Source organism: Uloborus diversus, chromosome 1, assembly GCF_026930045.1.
Source record: "Uloborus diversus isolate 005 chromosome 1, Udiv.v.3.1, whole genome shotgun sequence".
Taxonomy (NCBI): domain Eukaryota; kingdom Metazoa; phylum Arthropoda; class Arachnida; order Araneae; family Uloboridae; genus Uloborus; species Uloborus diversus.
The window spans coordinates 212,333,908-212,354,480 of record NC_072731.1 but is presented as its reverse complement, the minus strand read 5'-3'; the positions used below and the strand labels follow the sequence as shown (position 1 = coordinate 212,354,480).

The 20,573-nt window shown below is 31.0% G+C and overlaps 1 protein-coding gene across 1 annotated transcript in view; it reads right to left on the bottom strand.

Moving 5' to 3' along the window:
* Positions 1-20,573, bottom strand: part of LOC129224747 (tax1-binding protein 1 homolog) — a 96,423-nt gene that overhangs the window by 61,364 nt on the left and 14,486 nt on the right. Inside the window, exons 3-6 of the mRNA XM_054859299.1 lie at positions 20,343-20,443; positions 7,938-8,144; positions 5,413-5,613; positions 1,411-1,572 (exon numbers count right to left, since the gene is read on the bottom strand). Of these exons, the coding sequence (XP_054715274.1) occupies positions 1,411-1,572; positions 5,413-5,613; positions 7,938-8,144; positions 20,343-20,443 (671 nt within the window). The remainder of the gene's footprint in view (positions 1-1,410; positions 1,573-5,412; positions 5,614-7,937; positions 8,145-20,342; positions 20,444-20,573) is intronic.

Genomic DNA, 20,573 nt, shown 5'->3' with positions numbered 1-20,573 from the left:
GATCACTTGGTCACTAATACCTTGTTAAGCTTTTACGATATTTAACTGAAATACTTTACAGGTTCTCAAATCTACTTGGCTATGATATTTTGAAAGCTATACATTGATATCTTTCATGTGCGTGCAATGAGAAATAAATTGCTTTAAATGTTCATATTTAAGAAAAATTTCAATATTTTTACTTAAAATTTTAGTGTAATGATTCTGTTGTAAGTTGTCAAGTTTTCTGAAAGTTTAACAGTACACTCTGCACATTATGAGTTATAAACAGGCGAACAAAATTGATATTTTCAAAAAAAAAAAAAATGCTTATTCTTCGAGCAAATATGTGATACTTTCATGAAAACCTATAAAATTATTATACATTGTAAGTAAACTAATTGCTGAAGTTTACAGTTCATTCCCGATATTTACAATGAAGGATGATCAAACAGTTTTTTAGTTTCTTCAGTTTGTTGCTGGAAGTCTCAAATGCAAGCTTTCTGTGAAAAGAGAAAACTGTATTTAAATAGTAAAAAAAAAAAAAAAAAAAAAAATCAGAAATGTTAGTATACATTCATTCATCTGTGCGCTTTACTACCAATATAAACAAATACTTTTCCTTTTTATAGTAGAAAATCAGATCGTATGCCCAACAAATGACACAAAGTAGTAAAAAAAAAGGCAAAGGAAGAGCAAAAAAAAAAGGTGAGAGAGACATAGATAGAGAGAGGGAAGAAAGAAGAGTAACTGAGAAGTAATTTTAAAATTAAGAAGTGTTTTGTTAAGGGCAAAAGATTTGGCGAATAAGCACGTTTCTAAGTTACCAAAAACCAAATCCATACCCCAATGCTATAAATCAGTTGATTTCAGAAATTTATGTAAAAACTTATTTGAGTATTAAATATTTATCAATTAATGTAAACATCATTTACGTTGAGAAACTCAATATTTGGCTTATGAAATATGAAAATATCTCCTTTTATGATATTTTATCCTCTATCAAGTTTTGGTTTTAAGATATATTTTAACACCCAAAGGAATCTGGGGGGGGGGGGGGGCATCTTTTCTTTTAAAAAACACTGCAAGTTCAAGCACTTTCATTATTTATAGCTTAACCACTACTGCTTGGAATGTTATGTCTAAATGTACTTTTTATTTAACTTTAATATTTAGAATCACATCACCTTACATAATTCTAAAACTTATATAATGCTTTGAAATCCCAATATACTTTGAAATTTTACAAAATGCCTAAAAATCTCAATATAATTCTGAATTTTATATACAGCTTAAGAATATCAAAATAATAAGAACAATAAAAACAAAACAAACAAAAAGATTACACATTACAACGAGTGACACAATGTAATTTTCCATTACACTATACGAAAACCAATGTCCCTAAATGAAACAAGAGAAACAACATACTTCTCCAATTACTTTCGTAAGGTCATTCATCTCTCTTAGAGCCAATAACTTGCTGTCCTCAAGAGCTCTGATCATGGTACGACTGTCCTCTATTTGTTCTAGTAATATGTTTTTATCTTGTCCTAAAGTATGTATCTGTCGAGTCAAAGCATCATCTTTTTCCTGAAAAGGCAAGTAAAACCCATGAATTTAGTTTGCTGGAAAACTCTTAAATTATAAGTTTCGGAGAAAGAGGAGAAAATAATCTCATGATCATTAATAACTTGTATCCCCCTCCCCCCCCCCAACTATTGGAAGGTTTTTAATTAATAGCAGTTATCAAGAAATTTTCATTAATTATTAAAAATTGTGTATCAAATAACTAAAATGATAAAAACTTCCCTTAAAAAATATTTCACATCACATTTTATAATTGGTTCAATTTTCAATTTTCTGATTACATTATACTCACAATAAACATATAGAGTTTGCGTGAAAAATGTTGTCAAATTGACAAAAACTATATGCATTCAAAGATTTAGAGGAGAAAAAAGCACAGTCAAAAACAGGATTCTATTAAAACCATTCTCAATTTTATAAAACACTGAAGGAATTAAATTATGAAAATAAATCAAATAATTAAGCATAAGATTAACTAATAATTACAAAAGCATAAGATTAACTAATAATCAAATAATTAAGCATAAGAAATGGATAAACAAAATAAAAAGATATGGATCAGTCCACGGTGACTGACATTACAATTTGACTCATTTTTTAACTTATAAATTCAGCAGTCTTGAAATTAAATTTTGATTCTTCTGAAATTGATCTAAACTATCATGATATGGTACCAATCACTTCCCCCACACTTGTTTTCAGACTTGAGGAAATTTGTTTTTATAAAATTAAGGGGAGTAAAAAAAGAAAACGTGACAAATGTTACACAGAACAGACATTTAAAAAGGGACATATATAATTTGAAATTCTCTTCAAACTAATGACCTAAAATCTAAACCGATTTCTTCCTTTTAAAATAGAGATTTTAGACTTGATGAAAACACTTTGTTTTACTGAAAAAACTTAAAAACTGAAAGTATAAAAATTACTTAACACCCATGACTGATGATACAAAGATTATGTGACTGATGCTACATTTACAATAAATTGCTGCAATTATAAGTTATTTCTCCTTAAAAATAAAATTAGCATATGTTTTGTTTAAAATTGTAAAATGTATCTAAATTACAAGACAAGTACATTTATAAAGTTTTAAAAGACAAATTTTTGATGTATTTCATAAAATAAAATTTACTGCTTGAATCTTGAGTTACTAAATACTCCTAGTTTTCAATTTCACTGCATCTAACTTCTTGTGATACAATTGTTTGTCATATTCTTCAAGAACCCGTTCTCCAGTTGCAGTCAATTTTGCAACATGTTCTGCTGGAAGTGATTCCTTACATTACTGTTAAAAAAAAAGGGTTGTGCTAAACACATGCTATAGCTTCTGATTAAAAAAAAAGTATTACTCAAATATAACTCTTTATAACATGACAGAGCAAGGCAGATGGTGATAGCTCTGAAACTTGCATGAAGCTGTGACATTTAGAAATATTTCTGTATCGATAAAATAGCACTTTTATTCAAATGTAATACGTGAAGAACCAGGAGTATCTGTTTGTCAAATTTCATGCAGAAAATTTTTTTTAGAGCTGCAGTTTTCTTTTGTGGAGAGATTGCTTTGAATGACTGGTTGAGGGATAATGCAGAACTAATGGAGAAGAGCTTATAACCATGAAATCTAAAAAAAGTATGGTGAACCTAACATCTTAAAGGTTATAAAGGCGTCTTGCATTAGGTGGCTGGGCCGCATACTTCGATATGCAGATGTGTTCCCCACAAAAAGAGTCACTTTCTCCAACATTGAAGGGAAATGCCGAAGAGGGAGACCCCCTGTCAGGTGGCTGGATGGGGTGGAAAAGGTCTTAAAAATAGTAGGAGTGAACCGATGGAGGGCCATTGCACGTGATAGAGTTAGGTGGGAAAGACTTTCAGAGATGGTCTTGGAGTGCAACAGTTTGTAGCACCAGCAAAGAAGAAGAATGCAGCTGCTACTTTAAACCTAGGACTTCAATGCTTTAAATTTGTTCTATTCTTGTTCTACTTCTTCACTTAATTTCTCTTTTTAATTTTATTCTGAACTAACTTTGGTAATTATACTAGGGTTTTTAAAATTATTATTATTTATTTTTTATCATCTGATTTTCTTAGCTTCTTTTTTTTTACTTTTTCTAACTTTCATGTTTTCCTTTATTTCTTAATTTATCTTGCCTCTTTTTTTGCCTTTGTGTAGCAGTCAATGCCATTTGTGCAATTTGTTTGATGTTTATTAACGAAAAGAGAAATGTGACTGATATTACTGTGACTGATGTTACATATTTTAAATAAGTTTTAAATAATTAAGATCAACAATTTCTAATTTTTAAAAGGATTATTAATAAAGATAGCATTTATTAATGAAGAGAATATGACTTTTTATAAATTTGGGCTTGTTTTTGTTTAAGCAATGGCTGCAAACATTTATAATTTTGTGACTGATGTTACATTAAAATGAAGCCTAGTTGAAAAACAACTGTTACAGGACAATTATGACAATTTAAAGTTTCTTTGTTGGCCTAATATCTTCCTGTGTAAACTAAATTTCCATAAAAAATAAGATTGTAGACATAACAATTAATTTCCTAAGTAAAAAGAAAAAGGTTAACTTTTAGAACCGCTCATACAACGACACATGGGCACTGAGTAGTGCTGTCGAAATTCGCCTATAAAACTTACAGAAAATGTATTTATAACTTTTTTCGCATAGTTTTATAGAAATAGTCTTTTTTACCTTATATGAAAGAAAAAAAATACTGATACAATGAAGTTTTTTTTACTGTGATGTCCCCAGTTTCATGAACATGCACTATGATCAAAAACAATTAAAAAATTATTTAAACAGAGCAGTTTTGCATTCATTTATAATGTGTCCACCAAAATATTACACTTATGGGGTCTAGTGATCCATGCAAACTTTAGGCATATAAATAAAGAACACAATTAGAAGAAAATGTCTTATATACTGATACTGCAGATATATGTTTGCAAGCAAAATATTAGTCAGTTTCTCTGCATTTTTTTTTTTTTTAATGCTTCTGCTCTAGTCACCCCCACAAGCAAGGTTAGAAATAAGGGGTCTTTAGTCACACTTTTAGATTAAAATTTTTTATTTAACACCTAATTTTTCCAGGTGCCTAATTTGGCACCTAAAATTTTGGATTGTGTCAAAGTTTTTTCTTTCTAGATTCATTGTGATTGAGTCTGTTGTGAACCATTGTAGTGTAAAGAATTAATTAGTAGAAGAAAATTTAAAATACAATCTATTTTGTCATTGAATAAAATCATTTTTTCCTGCATATTTTACAGATTCTTTAAAATATGCTATTACCAATATGTATCAGTTCTATTTAGTCAAGATAACTTGGAAGTATATACTATTTGAGTCATTGAAAAATGATTGTACATTTGGACACCTAGAAACTTATCATAGGTGTCACCATCACGCCTAAATTTAAAGTATTATTTCCAACACTGTCCACAAGTATTACCTTACTAAAAATTTCAATAAAATCAGTCAACTTTCAATAATTTGAACTCCTGAGGAACTGGCTTAAAACCTTCAAATTGCGGGACATTTCCAAACTTATCAAGAGTTGGTGATTTTGGAATCCAATGAAAACTTCAGGATAAAAGTATTCAAGTTATAAAGCTTTGAGTTATTGAGAGTTGACTGTATTTAAATAAAACACTGCATTAATTTCCTTCACACTCATATTTTTTGCCATTACATTTTAATAATTCTTTTTTGTAAAGCTCCAAACAGAATTTGCCTCTTGGGCTAATTACTTGGACTTTTTATCAATTTTTTCCTTTCTCTTTCTACAATGATTGTTTTTTAAAAACTCTGAAAGAAAAAATTACCTTGATAATTCTTTGTAACTGCTCTTTGTCATCTGAAAGTTTATTTTTGGCAGCCTGTAGACATGCTTTATATTTTGTCTCAAGCTCTACTTGTTTTGTTAATTTTAAAACAGTGCAATTCAAACCGTCCATTTTAGCTCTTTCCATAGACAACTGCCTACTCAAACACATAATTTCTTGGTGCAAGTTTGTAATGACATCCTATAAAAAGATGAATAAACATAAATTTCAGTTTACAGAGAATCAACAATATTTTTTTTAAAGTATCAAACTTTTTGCTTACAATTGTAAAAGTTTATTCAAAATGCACAGAATTACTGATATCCAAAACAGTTTTTGTGTTTTAATGAAATAGCACATTTACATTATGGGTTGTTAAGGGGTAAACCAGTTTAGACAAGTCACAAAATCCACTTTTTTAATGTTGTAAAATGTTAGTAAAACTGTTCAAGAATATGTTGCCAAAATTTCAGTGAAAAATTCTGATTACTTCTGACTCCACGAGCACTTAAATAACTGTGGAGATGCAAAAACGTTCACAGCAGCTTTTTTTTCAAATGCATTTTTCTCGAAACAACCTTTTTTTCAACTGGTGGGCATTCTAGCTTATAAAGAGTTATTGACCAATCGTTCTGAGAATTTGTGTGAATATTCTTCAATCAATTATACTCTATATGAACCAAACTCTGGGATGATATTATTAATAAAATATTTTTTAAATGCAAGCTATGTGAAAAAAATTGGTGGAAAAACATGACATTGTAATCAAACACCTTAAAAACATTCAATTTTCAACTTTCTTGATCACAATTAGGTTCATATTCTAAGGAAATATGTTGTTTACTAGAAAGACAAAATTGCAATGATTACAGATAAAAATTGTGGCTTTAGTAATGCCCACCAGAAACAAACTTTAATGGCGACAGCGACCACCCGTGGACAGCAGCTTCTAACTCCACTATTTCTGGTGGAAATAACTTGAAAAAAATTACAAAGTATACCTCAAAAGACAAATGAAATATCCTCCAAGTTTAAACAAATTCTAATTATTTCTCTCCAGTTAAAAACATTCACGAAAAACAGTAAAATTTCGGCCTTCTAAACTGGTTTCCCTACTTAATTGGTAGATGTAGATTATTATGTTCAACATAGAGAGTTCAGCTGACCCTGGAAGCTCAATCAAACAATTTTATATTTCTGCACCTCAGAGCAAGAATGACGTGTCCACAAATTGCGATTTTCTGTTTATTAGTGCATTGTATGTAGAAGCAATTCTGCATCAAGCCATGTAAACGTAATTCTTTAAAATAATCCTTTTCATTTTTTACCAGGATTAAAAGAGCATGCGTCCCATAATTTGCATGCACCATGCACCAGGAAAAGCTTTTTTCTTCCTCTTGTAAAATTATCATACTTTGAATTACGTCCTTCTGGATCTAAGGTACAGATGTCACCTAATTTTTCTTTCTTCCTTTCACTTTTTTTACAAAATAAAAATTGAAAAGTTAAAATATTGAAAATTCCAAATCACCATATCTGGCAATATATAAGGGGGTTCAACACTGCTCTTTTAATTAAGATCATTGTTGTGAAATACTAATGTAATTAAGGCAGCAAGTATAATAAAGTACTCTTAGCAGGTTTGTGATTTTTTTTTTAAATCAAAAAAGTTGGATTTTTTCAAAGTAAAAAATCAATTTTTTTTAAAAAATCTTCAGAGATTTGTAGATATTAGTTACTTTACACTCATAAACATAACATATTTCATACAATAGATAAAAAGTAACATTTTAGCGACTTTCATTTCGTGGCAGTAGCTATTTTTCAATAATACATATAAGTAGACCAGTTTTAATACAATGACTAATTCAAATTAATAATGTTGAAAAGTTAAAAAAGGTTCATAAAATTTTTATTTTGATCTTTTAGTGAAAGTATAGAGAGATAGCCAAAGTTTATTTTATTATAAAATGTATGCTTTGTGCATAGTAGTTTATTTATGTGATTCAATTGAGGTGAAGAAGGTTATTGCTAAAATTTGATAATAAAGCAAATTGAACTAATTGATGTGATTATATTTTTATTTTTTCTAAACTATAATTTTGGGGTAAAAGCAATACCGCAAGAGTCTGAAAATCTGTTATACATAAAAAGAGGAATCTATGTAGTTTAGCCAGTTGAAGTTAAGATTGTATAATGCAGTGTAGTTAAACTTAGAGCAACATTCTAAAAGTGCAAAATTAATTTATAAAAATAAAATAAACTGATTTTAATCAATAATTTTGTTCTAAAAACCGTACTTTATTTAAATCATGATTTGAATCAAGCTGATTTAAATCAGCGAATCCTGATTTTTAGTAACAGCAATTCAAAGAAAATTTGCTGTACATATGTGCGTTTTGGCAATATTCACAATATGATAAAAATTAAGAAAATGTTGATGAATGCTATATAAGTTAGAGAAGGAAGCTTAAATCCATGATAGACAGATACTTAAGATTTCTCCAAATCAAAAATCAACTCACTTCTTTCTCTGCTTTCTCTTTTTCTTCCCTTAATTTTTTTAGTTCTGCTTCTAAAGCTTCATTTTGGGAACGATACTCGTCTACTAATGCTCGTAAACTGCGGTTTTTCTCCACAAGATTAGAGCGAACAACTAAGAAATCATTGATATCTTCTTCACCCTTTTCTGCTACAATGTCTTCATCAGAGGAAGCTTCTTCAGCAGCAATCTTTAATGACCATAAAAAATTGTTCAATTTTTAACAAATTCAAGATACCAGTTTTTTTCCAATAAAATATGAGCAACAATATTAAATATTAATTTGCATATTTTCATTGAATTTAACTATTTTTCTAAGAGCTGCAATTTTAAAAAGACACAACTAGAGGAAGACATTTTGTTAGTTAAGAAAATTCAACAAGCACTCTCAGTGCTGTAGTTGAGGGGGGAAAATGTTGGGTATGCACTTTTTTATAGCATAGATGTTATTTATAGTTCACGCATTCATGGATTATTTTAAGGGCAAAAAAAGGTCAGTTCAGATTACTTAAATTAGATTTCCATTATTTAAACATTAATAAACTAAATATTTCACGGAATAGTGTTCCCTTGCTCCCCCCCCCCCCCCTCCAACAACAGCACTCTGAGGTTGCGTTCGACGAGCATGACCGGTAGCGCCCGGTTAGTTAATCACGTGACAGCTAATGATCACATGCTCCAGTCAACCAATCAACGGCTTAGAATGGTAACCGGTTGATCACAGAATGCTGCGGTTAGTAACTGGTTACTCACCTGTCAACCGGTGAGGTTCGTCGAACGCAACCTGAATGAATCGATTATTTCAGAAAAGGGCTTAAGTCCAATGGATTCCCGTAGGATTCACGCCCTTTCTGAAATAATTGATTCCAATATATTTCTAAAAAATCTATATATCTTTCTTTTCATAAAATTTCAGCAGTTGTTTCTTCAGAAAGCAACGCACTTTTAAAACTGCAGGGGAAAAATTAAGTTTTCCTTTTTCCAGTAAGCACAGCTTAATTTTATATGAATTAATTTGAATTAGAGATTAAATTATTTCCAAAAACTTAAAATTTACATTACGTAAGAACTTGTACATTTCCTATTGGTTTTAACTTTGTAATTTGACTGCAGCAAAGATACAAAGAAACAAAATAATCATAATATGAAGCAGCAAGAAACAAAAGAGTGTAAGCGCAAAAATTCAAAATTTTGAGACAGCTAGTACAAATGGTATGAAGAAACTCATTTGTTTTGAGGCAAGAGACTTCACAAGAGGCCCTGATAAATAGTGGCTATACAGCATGATTTATAAAACTTTTCAATGAAAGCATACCTATGGCTGAAATCAGTCATTCAAAACCTTTTCGAGTTCATCCTCTCTCTCTAGAGGTTAACTGATATCAATCACCTCTTTTTTTCTTCTTTAAAAAATCATTGATGCTAGTGAGCAGCAATGATGTCCCCATCTAATTTTCTGAGGGTATACTCCCATAATCCATTATGCACAATATGTGTATGCGATCTCATACATAATATGTCATTATATGAAAGTTTTTGAAGCTTGAGGTTATACGCTATATGTCTAAAAAATATTTCAGAGTATACGGCATATATGGAGTATACCCTATGGGAACACCACAGGTGAGCATTGATATTATTGAAAATATAAAAGCCTAACTTAATTTGAAGTAAAATGTACATAAAGCAATTTTATCCTATCACTTTTAAATTAAAGAAATACAATACAAAAACCTTTTTTTACATTTTTAAAATCTTTTCCAAAATGAACCGATAGGTATTTGAAGGGAAATACATAACTAAGATCATTGAACTACCTTTAGAAAACGCAAGTTCTTTTTTTTTTTTTTGAAATTGTTGTTTTTGTTAAATTGGAAATTAAAAACACTAACATTAAAATAGGAAGCTTCTGAACTATAATTGACTTACAATTCCTTGTCTGAACTCAAAACAATTGGTTTCATATTATGTTTCCTATTCCTATATTTGGAGGCTTTTGATTATTCTTATTCGGTCTCTTAAATACTCATCATCCAGCTATATCATCCCCTTAATGAGCCAAATTTCCCCTTTGCTGGCGAACAACCTCAGGCTGGGAACTATTGGTTTAAATATTGAGCATGTTTCTCACTGCCTCATATCAATGTATATTTCTATTTAGTGATTAAGTAAAAATAATAAATTTACAAGAATAGAAAATACACATACAAAAAACAATTTTAATGAAAATGAGGAAACAAAAAATTATAGAGACGTACCGAGTAGCACTTTGGCCGAGTAGCCGAGTACCGAGTACTCGGCCTTTTATTACTCGGCCGAGTACCGAGTTACCGAGTACTCGGCCTTTCACTAACTGGCCGAGTTCCAAGTACCAATTATGTTTTAAGAAGAACCACAGACACACATGTGATGAATTTTGAACTTATTGGAATAGTAGTATAAACTTCCTTGTCCATATAATAGGTTTTAAAACTAAATTCCTGCTGAAATTTAATTAGGCATTATATATATACAATTTTGTTTGTGTCAAAAATTTTACAAAAAAATAATTTTTAAAATTAAAAATAAATAAGTAAAAGGTATGATTAATCAAGTTGGAATTAAAACAAATTACAGTAAAATCCCTCTAATGGGGGCACTAACAGGACAAATTTTTTTTCTGCAACATAGAGGTGTCCGCAGGACAGGGGTTTAATAATGTTATTTGCATTGGAACTGGGGAATTAAAAATTGTCCGCATAAGAGGGGTGTCCGTTAGGAGGGGTTTCACAGTATACCAATCAATTATAGTTCTAATCTGCCAAACATAAAATTTTTTTAAAAGCTGATAAAACAAATGTGCAGGAACACTCCAGACACGTGTTTCTGCCCCCCCCCCCCCCCCCCCCCCGTTACAAGGAACGTCTTTTTCAGTGCATAACATGTGAACTAAAGAATGTAAAGACATTCAACAAAAAAAATACGACTTTTGTCAAATGCCTTTAAATCTACGAGCCCCCATTTTGTGCATTGAAAAAGGAATTCCTTGTAATGCCAAAATACGTGTCTGCAGAGTTCCTGCACTGTACTTTTAAGGTTGTTTTATTTTTTAAGCAAATGTATTTTTACATTTTTTATAACTAATTTTTGTTTGTAGCAAAAATCCATTTTTAATATAAAAATTCCATATTTTCTATACTTACATTTTTTGCGTAATTTTTAATAAATAAGTTTTATTAACTTTGGGGACATTAAAATAAAGATTTATTCAATTGAAGCATTACAAACTTCATTATTCTCAAAATTTAAATTTGACTTATAAATTTTAATTGTAAATGATTGCAGAATATAATGCTTGCTCTTTTTTTATAAATTTTAGTATCTGTCTTGGACAATATTCAATTTTTTGTAACTACTCGGTATTGGCCGAGTATCTGATCAGAATTTGGCCGAGTACCGAGTACTCGGCAAATTGGCCGAGTAGGCCGAGTACCGAGTAGTTACCGAGTACTCGGTACGTCTCTAAAAAATTATGCAGGAAGGATGCACATTTTCAATTGCAGAGGAACATATAATAGTGGAACAAGCAGTAAGCTTCCAAATGTGTTAAAAAATGAACAATGACATCTCAGATCCTGAAATTTCATGACTATGTCGCATGAATGCAATGCTGTATTACAGAAAAAATTCAGAATACACGTTGTCCAAATGTGCCAATGTATTTTTAGACAAAAACTGACCAAATAAGGGAAGAGGTAGGTAGCTACATCTATAGTAAGAAAAAAATATCAAGTATTTGAACACAGAGCTCAAAACTATCTGCAGGAATGAAAATCAACATGCAGTGGGCAAGTACAATTTTTAGTACGAAAATGCACTTTGCTTTTAATTGTATATTCGTGAAAGCAATAGTGAATTATTTTCATAAATTTATCTTCAAATTTTGAAGATAATCAGTGTTTAATATGGATATTGTTAACAATTTTCAGTTAATGCACATATCTACAGCAAATGTATATTAGGGTGGCCCTTATTTTTCAACTGTGTAAAAAGTTAGCTCCCACCTTCCAATTTTGTTTTAATGGACAAAAAAATGATGTGTGCAAAATATTAGCTGAATCAGAAATGTTTAAGGAGTGTCTCAAATAGCATGAAATTATCAAATTTTCACCAAGGAAAAAAAAAAAAGGTTTTTTAATCATTTTTCAAATTAAAAAAAAACCCTATCAGATTTGCATTTTTGACGGCCTTATTGCCTGTTACAAGTGTTATTTTACTCAAACTGTGTTCTCCTGTGATGAGTGATTTAAAAATTAATTATAAATATAATTTAATTCAAGTTTTATAAACTTTGTTAGCATGCAGAGTTTTCCATAACATGACATTTGCTTTTGTTAATTGAATATGAGAAAACACTTGATATTTTCCTTTTGCATTATGAAAGGTTAATATATATATTTTTTACAAAATAAATCAAATATTTACATAATTAGGTAAACTTAATTTGTAATTTCATTTTCATGAAATGTGAATCGTTTATTTGCTTTCTAACCAAGTATAACATTGCCTGTATCATTAATTTTTATTTGAGAGTGGTTTGTGCGGTAACTATTTTTACAAAATGTGCCTCTTTCACTTATTTCCAAACCAAGTTGAGCATCGTCTTTTGTCAACAATTTTCACTGACGAGTGCTTTGTGCTGCTGGTTACTTTTGCCTGACCTTTTGAGACGATCAAAATAAACTTGTAAAATTGCACCAAAGTCTCTTCACACAAATTAAGAAGTGATTTTTATGTTGATCTTCTGGGTTACATGTCCAAAAAAATTATTAGAGGAAAGCTACCATCAAACAGGCAAGTTTTAAGCATCTTTTTTTACAATCTAAAGATGTAAGTATGACAAAAAAAAAAGTGCAGCATTAGAGATACAAAAAATTTCTGTTTTCTACCAAAATGCAAATTTTTACTAGGAGAACAGCCTACTGAATTGATAAATTAGTCTAAACTCTATTATGCATAGAAACAGTTACATAATTTTTTTCTAGAACACCAGGTCAAAATAGGGAGAAGAGATCTTTTTGAGGGGTGGAGACCTGAACTTATGGACAATCTCTTCGACATTGTGCATGCAGATGCTTTGAAAGAGATCAAAAATGAAGAGAATAGGAAATTATTAGCTCTTCAGAGCAAAAAGGACTCCTGAGCTCCATGATTGGTACTGAAAAAAGCACAAAAGGAGGAGAAAAAAATTAATGGGAAAAGAAGGAAGTTATTCGAAAGAAAAGAACTTGTGAAGAAATTAAATGACAATTTGTCACATAAAGAACTTATGATTTAATTTCAAGCAACCCAAGCAATGATGGTTTTGACAACAGTGACAGTCCTTCTATCATTATTAAGCAAACACCAGCAACTAACACAGAAATGACATTACAAGCACGAGAATAACGACTCGAACAGAAACATAAGGTATATTGCAGTTCTTACTCCTCATTTTTCTGAAGTATCGCTGAGAGATATGAAACTTTCATATTGGTCCCTGCTGCAGAGCACTTGGGCATGATACTGAGGATCTAATTATAAATCGAACTTGTCTTCAGTGCCTTCAAAAAATATTTAGGGAAGAGAGACATGAAAAAGTTCTACAAAAATTTGAACTTAACGATTGCCAAGAATTATTGTTACAATGGGGTGGAAAATTGCTCCTAGCATTCACAGGAGTTGAGAGGATCAATAGCTTGAAATTTACAATAAAATTTCAAAGCATGGAGCAATTGCTGGGAGTTCCTGAAATCTCAATATCATCAAGAGAAGAAAAAGTCATGGCTCTTTATCAAGCACTTGAAAAACAGGGTATTACCGATGAAATTCGAGCAGTTTGGCCAGATACAACAGCAGGAACATAGGTGACAAAGATCCTTCAACTTGGAAAGATGACTCTGGTTATATAAGCGGAATTGGAAAACATGACAAAATAGTTGTTGTGATTTATCAATATGCAGGACATGGTGTAAAATTAATTCAGGAATATAATAATATTCTCACAAAAAATGAAAGTAAGAAAAAATTTGTGTTACATATTGTTGCTAAAAACCGAGAAAACTGTCCAACTTTTACTAAATCCTTACTTTTGAAAAAAAATTTCCACATTCGCTTGTTCACACTTTGTTTTGATTTTATAGAAATTATTTGACATAATAATATGGATTTATTCCCTACAAATTGTTACGTTGTTGAAGAAAAATGTAATCTTGTAAAAACTTTTACTAAATTTCTAAGACTGGTTGAACTTTAAGGCATTTGAGGCACCCCTAGAAACTGTCCAAATGAAGAGAAATTTTGTGCAGCCTTTTTTTATTCATTGGCACAAAATAAGAGGGTGGGAGCAATGAAATTTTAACTTTCAAAAAATGCCCTATAGCTAACAGCCATCCTAATGTCACACAGCATCAAATATAAGGCATGCACACGTGTGTCTATATTATCTAGTTATCTAACTATGGGGTAGAGGTGCAGATTAGCGGTCGCCACTCGCCAATTGGCGACCAAAAATTTTCAATGGCTACCAAAGATTTCAGCGCCGATCGCCACCCGGGTGACCAAAGGGGAAAAAAAATCCCCCCAAGTTGAAGTTATCGATTGCACTGTGCTTTCGGATCCAGTTTTTCATGCTGTGGTAGTCACTCGTCTAGGCGCGAGGTCACTTACTGACCTTCAAGAAAAGTTGAAATGTTGCCCCTCTCCTCGCTGATTCGTTGACCACTTCCCGTTTGCTACACCTACACTGCGTTCGGGGCTTAGAGCATTGTTCGGGAAGGGGGGGGGGGGGTGAAAACTGAAACCTCCCCGCGGTCCAGCAGACATGATCCCTGAACCCAATCAAGGTCAACACCGCAGCATCTGCAGTGCCTGAGGAGGGGAAACGTAAATACGGCGGCGTAGCTAATTCTGATAACTTTTTAAAAGGTTGAAAATGACGAGTAGAGGTAGCTCAAAGAGAATAAAATTGGATACATCTTCCAAGACTTTATTTCAGTTCTTCAAAACGAAGACAACCAGCATCAAGTCAGTTCATTTTTCATTATTATAGAATTTTTTTTTTTTTTTTTTGGAAAGATTACTGTAACGTGTGTAACAAACTAAACATGGCACCAAATACATTATTTTTCTGCTGTATAATATGCTATCGATTTAAAAATCAATTTTTAGAAGTACCAAATTACTTTAAAGTGGCCGACTTACACCAGGTGTCATGAAACTTTTCACGACTTGCTTCGCGAAAATCTGCTTCCCTTGTTCCTTTTACATCTTTTGCAAATATTTTAATATAATATAATTTTTTTTTCAATCTGAAAATATTTTGACAGATGCAGCGTTAAATTAGCTTATTTAATGTTTAATTTTCATGACTTTTTATTTAGGAAGCCATATTAAATTTGAAATCGTACTTCGTGCGAAAAATTGCACTTCGTGATTTAGATTTCAAACCTTTTACATCTTGTAAATATTAAAAATATTTTTTAAAATCGGAAGTTATTTTGCGCAGGCTAAATTTAATTAGCTTATTTCGTGTTTGATTTTAATGAATGGATTTATTTTTGGATCCATGCTTCCTTTGTAATCGTACTTCGCGGGGAACTGCACCTCGTGGTTGAGTTTTCAATAGCTTTGCATCTTGTTCATTTCTTAATATTTTTGACAAATGAAAGTTATTTTGACGTATACTACCTTAGATTAGCTTGGTCTATGTTCCATTTTAATAAAAGAATTAATTTTTGAAGCCACGCTTCCTTTGTAATCGTACTTTGCGGGGAATTGCTCTTCGTGGTTGAGTTTTCAATCCCTTTGGATCTTGTACAGATTTTAATATTTTTGATAATCAGAAGTTATTTTGGCACAGGCTGCCTTAAATTAGCTTATTTTTATGTTTATTTTAAAGACTTGATTTATTTTTGGAATCGTGCTTTCTTTGTAATCGTACTTCGCGTATAACTATAACCACGTGGTTGAGTTTTAAATCCTTTTGCATCTTATTCATATCTTAATATTTTTGACAGACGAAAGTTATTTAGACAAATGCAACCTTATATTAGTTGTTTTATGTTATATTTTTATAAAAGAATTTATTTTTGAAGCCATGCTTCCTTTGTAACCGCACTTCGCGGGGAGCTGCACCTCGTGGTTGAATTTTCAATCTTTTTGCATCTTGTACAATTGTCTTCATATTTTTGATAAGCAAAAGTTATTTTGATGTGTGCTACCTTAGATTAGCTTGTTTCATGTTCCATTTTAATAAAAGAATTTATTTTTGGAGCCATGCTAACTTTGGAATCGCACTTTGAGGATAATTGCATCTTGTGCTTTAGATTTCCTTTTGCATCTTGTACCAACATATTTTAATTTTTTTGGCAGTCGGAAGTTGTCAGCTTATTTTAAGTTTTATTTTAATAAATAATAAATGCAATTATTTTCGGGAAACGTGCCGCCATTGCACACCAGTTTTGCTAATCTTTTTGCATTTTTGAATACTTCAGAAGTTTTGATAATTGAAAGTTATATTTTAATAACTAAAAAGTAATAAATCCTGTTCATATATTTATTTTTACAGGCTTTATTTTAATCAATTTAATTTATCCTAAAATATTAAATCTAAACATTTTTTTTTGCTGTTGAATTTGAAATGTATTATTTCTATAAACGATACTAAATGTCGTATGTTGAGAGGCAGATTTCTAGAGTAGTGGATAGCTACTTTATTATTAGTTCAATTCTAATTCAGACTTTTAAAATAACCATTTGTTCGCAAACTACAAATATTTTTCTAGTTTGTTTTTATTATGTGGTTTTGAATTTTAAAATTTGGTCCTACAAATTTAAATTTGCAAATATGTTGGCAAGGGGGATTCTATGAAAAGTGAAACCAGTAGGTAAAACAAATATTAGATTTTTAACTTAATGTGTTCCTCCATCCTATTTCAATCCAAATCTTTCTCAGATTTCTTCAATGAGAGAAGGAAAATACTTACCAATCTTCACTGGTACTGATTTTTATTGTGCTAAGATTTTTAATACATAGATATATAAAATATCTGTACAGTGAAGCAGAGTTTATACGTTTTTGAAGGGACTGTATGAAAAAAGTGTAATAAGGGGAAAAACATACAATAGATAATAGATTTAATCCAATACATAGCATTAAAATGTATTGGATTCTGCAGGGACCAATTCAAAAAACGTACCAAAGAGAAATGTATAAACGGTGCTTTTCTGTATATATATATATATATATATATATATATATATATATATGTATGTATAGCCCTATTTTTCATCAATATTTATATGCATGACTACGTATTGTATAAAAAAAATTGGCTTGTTACTCCGCCCCCTTTATGAGATAAGTTCCCCCAAAGTTGCAAATTTTCAAAAAAATCCAGTTTTCAATGCTACAAAAATGCATGTGGGGGGCCAGATAAAAAAAATTTTATTTGTGGTATTTCAAGTACTTTTTACAAGCTTTCTAACAAAATAAAAGTTGCTTTGTTATTCAAAGGTGTTTGGAAAATATAAGGGTCTGAATTTTCAAATAATTTCGCTGAAACAACACATTTTTTTTTTTTTTCACTTTTTAATTTTAGTTTTTTTTTATTGAAATGTAATTATATACCTTATTCTTTGCTTTAAATGGTTTTAAAAAAAGACTTGAAGAGTTATGACGTATTGTATTTGAACTTTAAAAAGACAATTTAACATTTTTAACAGTTAGGGACATAAATCTTTCAATGCTATTTTCTCCAGTATTTTGTCTCACGGAGAAGAGTTGATAAATGTTCACTCATCACAGGTATGATATTGTGACCTCTTCCTTGTGCAGACCATAGTTCTGATGCAATCAAGATTTTTAAAATGTCTTGCAATCGAACCCAAGTTTGGTCATCATCACTTAATTTTTTAAATGATATTCCAGGCCCTTTAGGATGAAAAAGTGAATCCTGCAGTCTTCTTCTACATTGAATACTTTTACTTCCAACACTTCTCCTAGCCACCAGTCACTATCATACACACAGCAAACATAATCTGATAATTTCTTTCGGATTCTTGCTTTTTGTTCAGCAGGTTCGTCTTTCATGACCTGAAAAATTGTAAAATCTGAAGGAAAAGACGCGCGTCTGGGATGAATGATATGTCTGTTGATCAAGATGTAGCAGTGAAAAGACTGTTTAGGGTAGTGGCAGTGCTGCTTTACATCTTTTTTCAAGATCCTTTGCTACCATGTTAACATCATCACAGGAAACATTGAAAATTGTTAAACCATTAATATGTTTGGTGCAATAATCATGTACATCTAATGGATTTAAGATTTGATTATTAATTGGGCGCTGTAAACTAGTCTTTCGAACTAGACTCTTTACTGTTCCACCAATCCCATTGCATGGGACGTTCCCATGGGATGTAGCAAAAACATGCCACTCTGCTTTTATACCTAAGTCCTCTTCGTGGTGGCTGAGGTTAATGAAGTTCTTTCTGCTTTTATAGTGTGCAGCAGACCCATCTGAAAAGTAGGTTAATTTTGAAACTGAAGGGTGGTTTGCCTTAATTTATTTAACAAGGATCTTTGCGATAGTGTTGTGATCCAGGTAATCACTTAGAAAGCAAAAACTTCGTTTGAACATTTCCAATTTTTTTGCCAGTATACAACAAAAGGAAGTGTGCATTGAACACCTGACCAGTGATAGGTCTGGACCTCGTCTTGGACAACACAAGAAAAATTTTCTGAGAAGTCTCAAAGTACCAAAACTTCTACCTTATCCAAGGATGCCCATATGGTAGGTGGGGGGGGGGGCAATTAGGGGCTTACCCCCCCCCCTCCCCCTTAGAAATTAGAACTTCCTTGCTTTTAGTACTTTAGAACATTTTTTCTTTTTCCATAAACGAATAAGTTATTTTTAAAAATGTTAAATCTTATTAACACTAATCCGTACTGAAATCGGTTTCTACAGGGAAAATATCCTGCTAAACCATGAGGAAAAATATCTGAGCCAGCCACATCCCTTAAAATTTTGCCTATGGGCGCCCATGCCCTTATCCAGAGCGTCTTTTTTTTATTTTAAAAACTCTGCTTGCTTATTGGCAATGAAATGGTGGCTCTTCAGGTGTTCCAAATTTTTCACAACACTTAACCAAAAATTCTTGCAAGGGAAGCGCACTTTTCAATAAAAAACTAAGATTAAAAAGCGGAAAAAAAATTGCGTTGTTTCAGTGCAATTATTTGAAAATTCAGACCCTTATATTTGCCAAACACCTTTGAATAACAAAACAACTTTTATTTTGTTAGAAAGCTGGTAAAAAGTACTTGAAATACCACAAATAAAATTTTTTTTTATCTGGCTCCCCACATGCATTTTTTTAGCATTGAAAACTGGATTTTTTTGAAAATTTGCAACTTTGGGGGAGCATATCTCATAAAGGGGGCGGAGTAACAAGCCAATTTTTTTTATACAATAAGTAGTCATGCATATAAATATATGATGAAAAATAGGGCTGGTTATTCTAAAACTTTTATGGGTTTTTTAATTTTCAAAAGTGGTAAAAAAAATAGTTTTTCATAGCAAACTTTGACCATAAAAAATTGGTATTTTTTTTAAATCTGAAATTTATTGATATCATATATAAAAAGATCTTTTTTTTAGCTTTCCAATGGGCTAAGTTTGAGTTCAAAAGCTTTGATAGAAAAAAAGTTGTTGTCCATAAGATAAAGCATCAAAATGCCCTATTTTTGCTGTTGCCACCAACAAAAATGGCCTATATATCAAAGGGTAAATTTTTAAAAAATAAAATATTTATTTTTTTTGAGGTCCAGAAAATAAAAGGAATGCACATGCAAATTTTCATCAAGATCAAAAATGGTGATGCGCACCCCATTTGTTGATTTAAAATGGAATGACCCTATGGTTACATCCGACAATCATAAGGATCATTATTCTTACAATTGAAAAATGTGAGATACCAGAACAAAAAATTAGATTTTAGTTGATAAAATAACCGAAGAAGTTTTTAAATTACTGCACTTTTCAATACAAGAAATATTCGAAATTTGTCTTCTGACAGGTATCGACTACTTGCTAACTTGCCAACTTCTTGCTTAATGACTTCAACAGAAAAGGAACCAAAAAACTAAAGCTGGGAACTTTAGATATATGCAAAAATGGACTTATAACATAACCTAATTACTTCAACAACATTTTTTTCTCCACAAAATTTGATTTTTTTTTTCCAAAGATATCAACAGCTAAGTGAAAGAGTTTGTTAATGAAACAATACAATAAATAAAGTAAGAAAGTCAGTAAAAGCAAAATCTTATGATACAAAAGAAAACTTCATACTAAAAAAGGAAAAATTAATTTACCTTTTTGATTTCAAATGGCATACTTGCTCCACATACTTCATTGTCACGAGTGATATATAAGAACTGATAAAATCCATCATCAATATCAGGAAGGTCTTCACCTAAATGACAAAATTTTTCTTTTTAATTTCTCTGAACTAAAAAAAAAGGATGATGCTTTCAACAACTTGAATCAAAAATGATATTTACATCAGTGCAATATGAAATTTATCTCACAAAATGAGAGTAATG